This window comes from Manacus candei, unplaced genomic scaffold (assembly GCF_025592945.1).
Source record: "Manacus candei isolate 608988 ecotype Guabito, Panama unplaced genomic scaffold, ASM2559294v1 h1tg000009l, whole genome shotgun sequence".
NCBI classification, from domain to species: domain Eukaryota; kingdom Metazoa; phylum Chordata; class Aves; order Passeriformes; family Pipridae; genus Manacus; species Manacus candei.
In genome coordinates, this window is record NW_026138057.1 from 4916484 (window position 1) to 4930056 (window position 13573).

The 13573-nt window shown below is 35.9% G+C and overlaps 1 protein-coding gene across 4 annotated transcripts in view; it reads right to left on the reverse strand.

The window, feature by feature from the left end:
• Nucleotides 1–13573, reverse strand: part of SHANK2 (SH3 and multiple ankyrin repeat domains 2) — a 339413-nt gene that overhangs the window by 180674 nt on the left and 145166 nt on the right. For all 4 annotated transcript variants that reach the window (XM_051776895.1, XM_051776897.1, XM_051776898.1 and 1 more), the window contains one exon: nt 8590–8703. In XM_051776895.1, the coding sequence (XP_051632855.1) occupies nt 8590–8703 (114 nt within the window). The remainder of the gene's footprint in view (nt 1–8589; nt 8704–13573) is intronic.

Here is a 13573-nt window from a genome sequence, read left to right on the forward strand (position 1 = left end):
CCATGGCAGGGGGTTGGAACCAGATGATCTGTAAGGTTCCTTCAAATTCAAACCATTCTAGGATTTTATGATTATCAAGTCATTTTCTCACCATCAGGTATTGGCAGATCTTTTAGTAAGCTGGAAAAAGCCCCTTTCCATTCTCTTTTGCAGCAGGCAGGTAAGGAAGCAAAAGGCAGTGCCATAATTTAAGAACAGAATATCAATTATCTGACAGCTGCTCTATCTAGGTGATCATTTTCCTGATCACCTCCAGCACTGCCATTACTGTAAGTAGATGCTCTATCATATTCCTTAAATTAATAAGAATTTGATCTCAAATAACTGGGGAGTGTTTCAAAGAGTTTTCAGCCTCTGTTGTCAGGCTTTTTATCTGAGCCATTAAAAATCAGAAGGGGAAAAAAACCCAATGTGTCATTTAGTACAAAAGAAAAAGATGACTTATCAACACTTTTGGAATATAGATCTAAGGCTTGCCTTGCTTTTTGTCAGCCATTTTAAGGAAATGCTTTTAAAAGTGCTAAATGAAATTATTTTAATGAAAAATGGCATTTTATTTAATCCTGATAGATACCTGGAATGATTTTACCAGAAGTTGTGTTCTGATATAAATATTTGCACAGGTGAATCAGAGAATCCTGACAAAACAGAATTTCAGGAAGAAAATGGATGTAAAATAAAAGTAAAATCTAATACCTATGGCTACTGTCATTTAAGACATTTATAGAAAGAACAAAGATCAAGTATAGTTGATCATAGCTTCATAAGATATTTAGAACTATCTCTAATTAAAAAAAAAACAAACAAAACTATCAGTATAAGGAAGAGATATTAATATTAAAATATATATTCTTTATCAAATTTGAAATGCTCCAAAATTCCAGAAGGTGAGAGGTAAGGTTTTTTGCCTACTAGCAATCACTGAGATCTGCCAAATTTGTTAAAATTCAAATAATTTGAGCCAGATTTGGATGACCAGAAAAAACCCCATGTTATATGTGTATTTTCCACAAGAACAACTAGGACTCAAAAATTAAGTATTATCGCTAGATTTTTGGTAGATTGTCTAACAGGGCTGCTCAAATTCTGCCACAAGATGAAGTATTCTCTCTTAAAACAATAATTGAACTTTAATTCCCCAGGAGACTTTATCACTTTTTAAATCATTCACTTTATAACTTTAACTTTGTCATACTTTTAAAGTAATTTGTGACATGAGACATTTTTGATGTCTACATATTCCCTTTAAAATGTTAGATGGACTATGATTCTGAACAGAAACTGTGAACACATCACTGGAAGGCACTAACATGGTATGTCCATTCTTTTTGAGACATTCCTCAGAGTTTGCACTTCTTTTATCCTTTATGGTTTGACAGATAATTTCGTGAGGAAAAAAGAGTCAGAAAAGGAAAAACATGACACCTGCACGTCCAATTTCACACCTCAGCAATCCCAGATGCGCCGGAAATGCTGAGTTTCCTAACATGTAACTTCCATTTTATATTGCTGAGCAATTTACTTTTAGCCTATTTTAATGCTGGAGAGAATTGTGCTGCTCCTTTGCAGCTGATTAGAGTTATTCCTAAGTGACTCTTGGCAGGTATGGAAATTAGACTGAAAGGGATGAAGTACATGTCAGCTGAGGAACCAGATAGTAAAATATTATGAATTAAAAATTACTTATTCAGAGATAGGGATGCAGACAGGCTTTCATTCTCTACAAGCTCTAGACCTAGGTTTGCTTTATGTTCTTTTTTCTTTTGAATAATTTTTTTATGTTTTGGCTTTGTGCTGTTCTTAAAATTTGGATAAATAATGAAAGTATTACTGTAGAATCCTTTTTTTTTTTTTACTTTTTCTTCAAACTAGACTCATATCATTAGCAAATGAAAGTCACTGTCATTTGAGAAATGAGTTTCGTAGACTCAGAGTTTCATTTCTAACAAATACTCCTATCGTAGTAAGAAAATACTACTGCATTTTGATCATAATGGAAAGCCTTTCAGGGCACAACAAGCATCTGCAGGTTATGTAGGAAGATAACTCCATCCCATAGCCAGCCTGCAGATAAAAACAGCTCTCCAGTTACCTCTGCCTCCAAATTCCCGTTATTATTGAGGGATGATTCATTTCCAAGCCTTTGCCCAAACTGCTGTTTATCATTACTGAGAACACAAATGCTTTGCGCAGCAAAGCTAAAGTGCAGAAACTTGCTGAGGTTCATTCTTTGAATTTCCATCACTTGAGACAAAAAGTGGAGTTGATTTACATCCTCAGCTACAGGGAGCTGTCAGAATTAGTTGAATATTACTGCACCAAGCTCCTGTGTCAGATGGGTTCTGTGGGTTGGCTTGCACCTCAGACCTCTGCACTGATTTTTTTTTGTTCCACTATAAAGTAGCTTTCCAACAGTTTGATGGAAGGGAATGCAAAAATATGGTATATGCCATATTCCTGATCTTTCTAAACCATAAATCAGAGCACAGAATATCTTTATGGATGATCCCTATGCTGAGGTTTGTCACTTGTGCCCTTTTTTTTAATGACAGATTTGTGGTTGGTTGTGCAAAATACAGAAACAAGGCAGAAAAGAGTATTTCAGAGGTCAGAGGTGTGGAAAGCATCCTTCAAGGCAGTAAGACTTTCTGAATACCTGTCAGTTTGGGCTCTGGATAACAGGATTTGTTAGCTGGACAATGTTCCTCCAGGTGTGGATAAACTTCCCTAAACACATCAGTGTGACTGCAGATCCCAGATTTAGGACCCTGACTGGGATTACAAAGACATAACATTACGAAGGTATAATATTAATCTCTTGAGTTTTCAATCCATTTTAAATGCCTGACTTTGTATCTACATCACAGCACACTTTTTCAATGATAACCTCACCTACATGTGAGACAATCTTGCCCTTTCAATTTGATTTTAAACTGGGTTTATATTCTTTTTGCTATGTTAAGTCCAGCACTGTTGAGTCAGAACATATTTCCAAGCTATCAGACTTCTTCACTCTTTACATGAGAATGTTTGTGATTACCTTTCCCAAATATAAATTCCTTTTATACTTTCTCTATTTAGTCCTTCCAGCTGCGGTAATATTTTGTCTTTAACTGCTGCTGTTCACACCAAACACTTTAAGATGCACAATAATTTTGTCACAGGTACACAAGCACCTTCTATTCAAGGTGAAACTATGTGGAAGGAGCATTTATCAAAACTTATTATCAAAAACCTTGAGGTGCTCATCTGGTCAGGTTATTCTGCCTTGTTGAAACCTTCTTCCTTCTAGTGGTTTTCAAAGTTGTTTAGTTTATAGAATTTTTCAGAGTTATAGTTGTCTTTCTAGTTAAAAACTACCCAGAACTAATCCTAACAAATGAGGAAGAAGTTGATTAAAGAAGATTTTGTTACTTTGGATCATTTCTAAAAGGTATCATTCCTCTAAAGGGAAGAGGCTGGATGAAAAGATCTTTTGCTTTCTCTTTTTCCTCTTCCACTGCTGAACTTTATGTAACATAGAGTCAGAGAATCAACTGTATGTGATTAGGCAGTGGGTTTAAATCTATCATGTCCAGATAGCAAATTTGGTAAACCAAGACTCCTGTACTACTGGGAGGATCAGAGCTACAACTCACAAATTCCAGATTTACAGGAGCTCTGGAACTAACAGGACTTTCAGGCTCAGGACATTCCATTTCCATTCCACCCTGGGATGCAATGGGGTGCGCACACACACACACACACAGAGGCCATATTTCTGTAGGATGCTCTGGTGTTTATCTGCCTCATGGAGTACACTCAGGAATAACACTGCTTTGGAATATACCTACCACATCACTACCCTGAGACGTTTAAAAATGCAGAAAAAAAAGAACACCAACATTTAATTTTGGTGAAAGATGAAACAGCCCATTTGACATTAACAATCAGCTACATAAACTGAGGAAAATATGTGTTTTAGAAATTCGAGCAGCCGAAATATGTCCATAGGGGCCACAGCCAAGGCTGCAACTCTTTTACATATGTAAAAAAAAATGGCCAAGGGAACTATGGTATTACTGGATAATCCATGATTATATTTTCAAGCTGCTGGAAACTCAAGAGTAAGTGACACCAAACATTTAAGCACAGACACTGTGTTCAAGAATGGACAGGATGTGGCATTTAGTACTATGGTCTAGTGGTCAAGGTGGTGATCAGTCAAAGGTTGGCCTTGATCTCAGAGGTCTTTTCCAACCTAAATGATTCCGAGGCATTTTGAAAGAGAAATCCCAGTTTAGTGTGTGCTGGGAGCACCAGTGACACTAGAGGTCAGCATGGGAGCATCTACATTTGCATTTTAGGCTGGGCGACGAATGTGCTCTGCAAGTGCTACTGCTGCTGCAGCCCCCAGGACTGAGACACCTCAGAGTTTGGACTTGGATTCTTTCATGGAAAAATGGGTTCTTGAACGACTGTTAATGGTCATTGGAGCCACATGCCTGGATTAGATTTAGTCTGAACTAAACTCCCAGGACTCCTATAGCTGCTACAACTGCTAATAAGGTGTATCCCAAGGCCACCGGGTAGAGGAATGCACAGAGGAGGCTAAGGAATGAAAAGTCCTCCTAGGACAATATTAAAAATGAGGCTGGAACTCAAGGAAAAGTGCACTGAGGAGCCCAAGACAGCAAGGATTAGACATATTGAGCCTGCCTTCATTTCAGTAGTGTTTGTGAAATCTAAGAGTTCTCCAGGCACATTAGGGAGGAAGGAACAATAAATGATAAAGTCAGATTGCAGTTAAATATAACTCTTTACTTGAAAATGAATGCCTCACTTTGGTTATGAGCAATCAGATAATCTATAGCTCTGAATTCTGAAGGACATGGAGCATAAAATCACAAGTCTAACAGAGAATATTTTTGTAGTAAGTCTCTGAAGTTGCAGTAATACCCTCTGATGGAAGAAAAGTAAAGGGAAACATCTATATTTAGGCAGGAGAAACTTTTTTTTCAATTTTAGCAGAACATTTTAGCAAAAAAAGCACAAATAGTATGTTTTAACATATTTAGGAATACAAAGACATTTAAGGATGAAATTGGCTCATTACTGAATAACACAGGAAAACTGTCAATGCAGAAAGAGTAAATATGTAACATTTGTATTCTGTGTTTGTGCAGGGAAAGAGCAAGATGTACCAATCTCATCTGAAGGAACACTCTCACTCGAAGACAATTCTGGACAATGTTAAAAACACTTTTTAAAATGAGATAGTACAAAGGTTTTGTGTGTCAGGATTTTTTTAAAAGCAGGGAAAAGAATTTAGCAGATCACGATAACAATTTTCTTTGTTGTTGTTCTTTTTCTATTAGATCTTAAAATGTCAAGGGAACTCCTTCAGACTGGAAGGCAGCAGGTCCTGTGCTGGTGTTATTAAATGGCAAATGAGACAACCTGGGTAATTAGAAGCTCATAAGCCTGGCATCAATCCTAGCAAAATAACAGAATAATTCCTACAAGACTAAAATAATGAAGGATTAAAGAAGGGAAATAGAATTAATGCCAGTCAATATGACTTTTTTTTTTTAAAGAGAACCTGTCAAGCTGGCATGGTACCTTGGAAGAGAGGACAGGAATCAGGTGCTGTTCTGTACTTCCCACTTCCAGACAACAGTTGGGATGGCAATAAAGTTCCCTAAAAATTGAACTTTTCTTAGAAGTGAGACTATACATCAGCATGACAAGAAACACCTGCCCACCAGTTTTACTGGGCATGTAGTGTTTAATTCTGGTTTGTTTTTTTCCAAGAACTATTCCTCTCTCTTTCATTCATGGCATGCACATGACAAGCTGCTATTAAACACTATTGTTCTAACTTAATAGCAAAGGGAAGCTGCTGGAAGAAATGTTCCTAAATCTCATTTATGGGAAAGAACCGTTACTGTGGGGCTGGTCTGAAAAAGGCTGAGTTTGAGCTTCATTTCCTCCACATTGAAATGATCTACTTTCGAAATCATTACCATAAGAAGTTCTGCTGCTTTGCAAAGCCCACAATGCAAATTCTTGCAACTGGCACAAGTTTGTGATGTTTCTCAGCTGATGTTCTTTCAGCCATCCCAGTAGACCTAATTTAATTTCTAATCATTTCCCCATGCTTAACACATTTTTCTAAATTACTTTTGCATTTGTACTCAGAGGGAGTACTGGCTGATTTTTGCTTGTGAAGCTTTCCTCTTTCATTCCCATTGTTTCCTATGCAAAGGGGATGCAGCAAACTGCACAGAGCAATCCTGTCATCAGCTGCTTTCACTCCATACCGTATTTCAATAATAATATGGCACATACCGTGCATTTCATAGATTTCATAATCCCAGTTCCAACCTCTATCACATTACACAGAGGAGCACTGAACCTCATTCTGGGTGCAGGACAGGGAGAGTCCAGCAAAATATGGGAGTGCACAAGTTCACAGTGTCCATTTTGTGCCCATTTAATTATATTTTCATCTTTTTTAGAGTAAAAGAATGGTGTATTTAAATCCGTAGCCATTATAATTCACGCTGTACCATAAGCAAATAGGAAAACAATCAGAAGGTATGAAATAGTTATAAATTACTCTGGTGTTTTGCCAGACACGTGGCATAAGTTTTCATAATTTCACTTCTGAAAATTTGTAAGATGCTTCTGTTTATATTATTTTATTGCTTCCAACTTTGGTAATCCTTTTGTTATTCTTATGACAATTTTTAATTTTCGTTCCCCTTCAAATGATCAAAGAAATTTTTGCTCAAAAAAAATTGTGTCATATATTAAAGCAATTGTGTCACAGACTGAATTTACTTCCTGAAGTATTTCTCAGAAAGATCTTTAAGGATTTGTGACAGGTGTGGTTATCTTCTCTTCAAAACCACTAAAAAGATGCAAAATTTCTTTCATACTTTAGAACATCACTTAATGCCCTCCCCAGAATTTTCTTCTGATTTGGAAACATGTGCACAGCTCAAATTCAATGCAGAGTTGTCATGACAGACTCAAGAGAGGTGTTTTTGATGACTTACTCATACAAAGCACATCTTTCTGAAGTCTTTCCACCAAGTGGTTTTATTGAAGGACCTTTAGAACAACTCACAGGTGGCTTCTCACCAGTTCATGTTGCACTGACTGAATTCACTGGTCTTCCAACTAATGAAATAACACTAAAATTGCAAATTGTGGTCCCCCTTTTTACACCTTATTTTGAAAACTGCACTGCTCCTAAACTGGCCAATTCCAACCTCAATACTCCTCCTGTTTAATATACCTCCATCTTTAAATTTTATGTTCTCAAACCCTTAGAAGAACTACACAACTGTTCTCCCTCTGTACTCAGAGTCTAACTCCATTCTCTCCAAATATTACATCTGGTTTTGTCTCCTCCTCTTTTACTTTTGAGAAAGGGAAATAGAAAAGAAAGCATAACCTTGTCACACAGTGTTTAGTTATCTAGAGCAGTGTCCCTAATGTCTTGCTCCCTCATTCTTTTCAAGTTTTCATATTCCAAAAGTTAACTTTTTGCCTCCTCTTCTGCTCATCCCTCAAATTCATATTCCATCTTACCACAGCTTCCAATAAAAACAATGAAATTAAAAGACCTCTCAAATATTATAAATATTTCCTAATCCTTACTACTCTGGGACCTTGCCCAGTGCATTCTGTTCCATACTATCACATTTATACAGTTGCTATAGATATATACATAAAGAAATTATACCTTGTGGTTTATAATGACATGCATTAAAAAGCCCCATTTGCGAATGAATGATATGATGCATAAATTTCAGTGTATCATCTGTGCAATGCCAAAAGTTCTTAATCAATACAACAGAGATCTAAAGCACATCAACAGTTGATTTAAAACTGCATCCACTCCCGGAGAACATTAATTATATTCTCAGAGCTCATTTATAATGAGCTTTTAATTAGAGAGGATGTCCTCACATCTTAATTCTTAGAAGCAAAGAAATGATGAGATGGGAGGTAATTCTTAAAATAACATGCTTTAATGTAGATTTCTTTTTCTTTTATTATACCAGACCTATAAAGACTCCTTGCTTAAAGTCACTTGTGGCAACACACATGTATGAGAAAGGAGGATTATATTTCCTTTGTCATCAGTAAGGATGTATTTAAGACATCCCTCTAATGGATGCCTCCTCTAAAATTTAGGAAAAGGCAAACAGAAGGATCTTTATTGCTATGAAGAGCTAAATGAGTATTTCACATTGGGAGATGAGTGGTCAGTTTTTCTTCCATTATTTAATTGCCTAATTAGCCACCCTCCCATATTTTAGGAAAATGATACACAGCAAAATCCTTTACAAAATGTCTACACTCAGTTCTGTGTAAAAGTTTTTGCAGTGCTTCTAGTCACTCAGAAGAAAGTCTGATTGCTTGAACAGTAAAATCTCCTTAATAAATCCACCTTTAGTTTTCAATTCAGCAGCTCAGCTTTATTCAACTTTCGCATTCCCAGTATTTCATAAACACTCTGCTGTACAACACAATGCTGGGACAGACACATGGCATTTGTCATGTCAGGAGTCAACAGGAACTTGATCTGATTACCTGCTTTGCTTTCATTTGGTTTGCACTGAACTTCTTCAACACATTCTGCAGGAAACCAGCCAATATGTCCCCGGGTGCTGCCTTCCCAGAATCCACCTTCTCCAATGCTTAGAACTAAACAGAGAGAGACACAGGGAGCATTAAACTTTACCTTCTCCCATAAATGCAAGATTAGATACATAACACATTCAATAATAACTGAACATCATGTTGGTAAAAGCCAATGTGCAATAACTCCAATGCTGGTACCCCCAAAATTGGCACAGAATAACCTTTAAATGTGACTCTCCCTGGTCTGCTTTTGTAACCTCTTCCCATTTGTTTTTTTTTTTCACAAATTTCCTTGGCCCTCGCACAATTCTTTCCGTTTTCAGTTTTCTCAAGGATAAATGCATGGTTATACCACAACCAAAAAATGTTGTCTTGCCTGTTCAAATGAAGCCAAAGCGCTGAACTCATTGTAAAACTGAATTCATGTTGAAATGGATTTTAATAATACATATTCTGATATTCCATATTTTTCCCACCTTCTAAGGAAACATGCTATTTTATTAAGTGAGCAGCTCCAGAGATTGGCAATGTCGAGTAATATGATTCAAGGGTTTGAGCACACAGCAAACACATGAACCTCCCACAGATGAGGGTAGATGCCTTTTGAAACATTTCAATGATTATTCTCAATAGAAGATCATGACAAGATGGAGGAGAAGGATTTACCAACATGAGAAAAAGCTTTATCCTGTAGTTCTAATTATCTTGATATTAATTCTAGACTCAACAAGGATTATGACAAAAGCCTGCAGAACAACAAGGCATGTTTTCACTGATAAGCAATTGGAGGTGAACTGTGGTAACAAAAGGACTCTAAATACTTGCTAGGTATTATTTTTAAATTAATATTACAGAAGTTCCTACAAACCACTGTATGTTTACTATATACTAGAAGAATATATATGCACTATTAAAAAGATACTATACATTAATATTGATAAAAGGTGACATCATCAACAAAAACATATTAGTAGGTCCTCAGAGCACATGTATACAAAACATAGTGTTGGGTGGAGAGGTCGCTGAGCTTGTGGAAGCTGAGGCAGCCCAGTTCCATCTGCTGAGTGCCAGCTAAGCCCAAACTGCCCCTGCTGAAAATCAAGGCTAATGAGCCCAAGCACATCTTTGCTAACATGTGCACATGGTTTCCAAGACCTGGAATAATGTCTCTGCAGGGTATTTCAGTACAGGAGGGGTAACCAACCTGATCAGAGCTACTTTGATAATCTCCAACACCAGCACTTTTTGCACTGTTAAAATACACCAGGCTTTAAAATGTTGGTCCCTGCCTGACTGCGATTGAACTCGATAACAGTGGAACTGCTGTGACTCAGTGGCATTGAGTCTGAACTTGATTTGCACTATTCCAGCGAAAGATGAAAATCAAATCAGTGGTAGACCAACAAAAAGAGTAAAAAAAATTATGGTAATATTAAAAAGGCGGTAAGAAATCTGGTTTGAGACACCAGAATCTCTAAAGATGCATTTGAATGTAAATGTTTACCAGGTTTCTTTCATCGATGTAATCCTAAACAATTTGTTGTGTTACTTACAGAGCATGGACATCTATTCACATGAATATTTGACAGCAAAATGTTTATAAATATGTCAGTTTTAAGCCTTTTAATGTAGTGCATTCCAAGAGACAGATTTCATGAAATGTACATTTACACACCACTCTCAATAAGAAGTCCCAGGAAACATCCATTAAGGAAAAATCCTACATGTGGATAGGTCCCAAATGCAATTTCTGGAACACTTTTCTGACATATATGAGGAAACCTATAACTACCCAGGGAGTTATGGGATAATGGGGGAGGGCACAAGCCTTGGATGATTCCAACAACTCTACACTGAATATTAAGCTGAATAAAAAAATTTTAGCAAGACTTTTGTTTGTTTGTTTCCCTAACACCTGTAGATATTGCTAAGAAAAGCAAAAAATATTTCAACTCTATACTTAAATGCAAGCAAAAATGAAGAAACCACATGTTCTTTGTGTTAATAAAATAAACAATATATATATAAAATATTAATAAACACTAATTATTTAGGGATTTATTGTTTATTTTAATAAAAATATGTTATGGGGCATAATTAATGAAAAATATGTTGATCTAGTTCTTAAAAATGTTTAAAACCTCTGCATATCAACACACATAGTCAATCTGATAATTCAGTGTCACATAAAACAGAAACCTGATCATTCATCCAATATATATCCAAAAAACATGGAATAGTCAGCAGCTTCCAATACATTTTTAACAATGTAACCTCCTTTTACGTAAGAATGCAGTTCTTATATATGACATAAGGAACTAGGAAAATTTAATAACCTATATATATATGGAATTATGGTAGGATCCTACTGTATACACTGATTTAACTTCAAGTTGTAAAAGAGAGCATAGGACTCCAGCCAAAAGAAATATAAAAATGTTAGACAGTAAAAGATTCCTACTGCCAGTAATTAGCTTTTTTCTTTTTTTTTTTGAGGGGAGTTTTCAGCACTGAATCTCAGTCCTGATTTCACCCCACAAATTAGGAAGATGATCAGAGCAGAACTGAGAGACTGAGTCAGATTACCCTAATTTGGTATTTTATTAATCTGTCAGATTTGCTATTTTGATGCTCCAAATGACATGGATATTCCCATCTCTAAAAAGAGAGATGCACTGTGAGGAGAAAGTTGGTTATTTCACTCACATGGATTAATTCCATTTGTTATTGGTAGTAGCATCTGATCTAAATCAACACAGGAGAAGAAATTTGCTTTCTAAGTCTATCTGGGAGTGAGCGCAAGGCAAAAAGTGATCACTCCAGAGCAGAACTAGACCCATTTCAGACCATTACTGCATGAAATATTAAATATTAGCCATTACTAACAGCAAGGGCAAAGGGAAAATAATGTAGTCCTGCCTGAAGACATAACATCCATGGAAAAGAAGTGGAAGGGGAAATGAGGTGTTGCTGGAATGCAGTTACCCTTCACCACTCTGGTTCAAGCCAGTCTAAAGATTACATCTACCAGCAAAGGGCTTTGGATTTATCAAGGAAAAACATCATTATGGGGGCCAAGAAAAGAAGGGAAAAGCTGATGGAACTGCAAGAGGTCCAAAGATGACACAAGAGAGATGAGTGATATCCAGGGGTACAACAGAGACAGAGATAAATTGTTGGTGAGGTGAAGGATAAGCTCATAGTACTCAAAATGTAGACGTTGAGATCTAGGTGGTTCTCCACTACCAAAAAAACTTGAAATAATCTTCAGATATTTCAGATATTAAATTATTGAATTAACCTTCTTCAGATGTGCCATTTATAAAAAATTTTGCAGCAAGAGCCAAGGCCAGAATAATCTAAACATCTATAAAAACTCTCAACAATTCACATACTCCAAGGTGAGTAACTGCAATTTAGAGGATAAATAAAATTGTAATTCATCTTTTGTACCCATGAATGCTTTTTTAGAATGAGGCTTTAATTTGTCTTGCCTCTCCCAATATTGCTTAAGGGCCTCATTGTAACAGATAATTTGTTACCAGCGAGAGATTTTGTAATCAACAGTTTCCCTTCTGAAGGACATAACAATGGTAAATCAAAGGAGAACTTTCCTAAAATTAATAATTAAACTTTATCATTTCAAGCAGTTTTTCCTTTTCTTTTAGTAAAACCAAAAGATGTGGTTGCTATGGCAAGAGGAGGTCAGAGTGTCTTTATACACCACAGAAATTATGAAAAGAAGATGATGTTTTAACAGTAAAATTAAGGTTCTAGTAACATCATGAATCCCGGTATGCCTTTTTGCAACAAAAGTGTAGTTTAAAACATGAATTATGTTCAATTCTATGAACAAAACTGCAAATCAAAAGTGGAAAAATAATAAACAATGGAATAACAGGAAAACATGGATAGGTAGATATCAGTCAGGATCTCATAATTTTAATGTCTTTAAAGTATTATACTTAAAATCAGCCAGATTCTGCTTTGCCAAAGTCTAGAGAAAAATACAAGAAAATTATGTACATAAAATATTTTACAATATTATATATTTAAAAATTATAGAACAGAACATAGAATGTTTTTTCTTTTGCAACTTTTGTAAGTCCATTGGCAATGCATATATTGTAATTGGTATTAATATACTAATCACAAACTGCCTAATTAATATATATAAAAATCACTTAAATCAAAAGAACATAAAGGTTGTATTCTTCCACATTACAGTTCCCTTCATGATGCCACGATCAAGAAATAGAGTACTTTTTACCATTAAATTATGGTGACTACTATTTCTAAATTCCTTGAGATACTGGAATGTCAATGAGTGGATTATTCCATGCAACCTTACTTGCAAAAATGTCAATGAAATTTACAGCCAAATTCAGGCCAATGTTTTACAGCTGCTACAGGATGTACCTGAAATGCCTTTGTAACACCTAAATCAATTTTTGGTGCTCCAAACTTCATTTTTCTTTCCTGGGAAAATAAATAATTGTATGGATTGGCAATGAGAGATCACGTTCTGGGGAAAAAAGAACATTTCTACAAGCAGGACCAAAAAAGGACAAATTAGCAAAATGAATGTAAAGTGTCCCTCCATTCAAACTGCAGCATGAAACTGTATTTACTTTCATCCCATTGTTTTGCTATTCATAAAAAATGCCATTTATCTCTTGAAATACAAAGCAGTTTCACCTGAATTTTAGCTAAGCAAGGGTTCAGTGCAAATCTGAACTCTAGTTCTATGTCTTGACATAACAATCTTCTAGATTTGTTTTTTTAAACTAAAGCAGATTTTTAATTTCCAGTGGGCACAAACCTAAGTTCTTTACCTCAGAATAATTAGTATTATAACTTGGGCTTTCCTCTTGTTGAAATATCTGTCGTGTGATATAAATTTTCAGAGCTATTTACCTCTGGAAGGAGAACT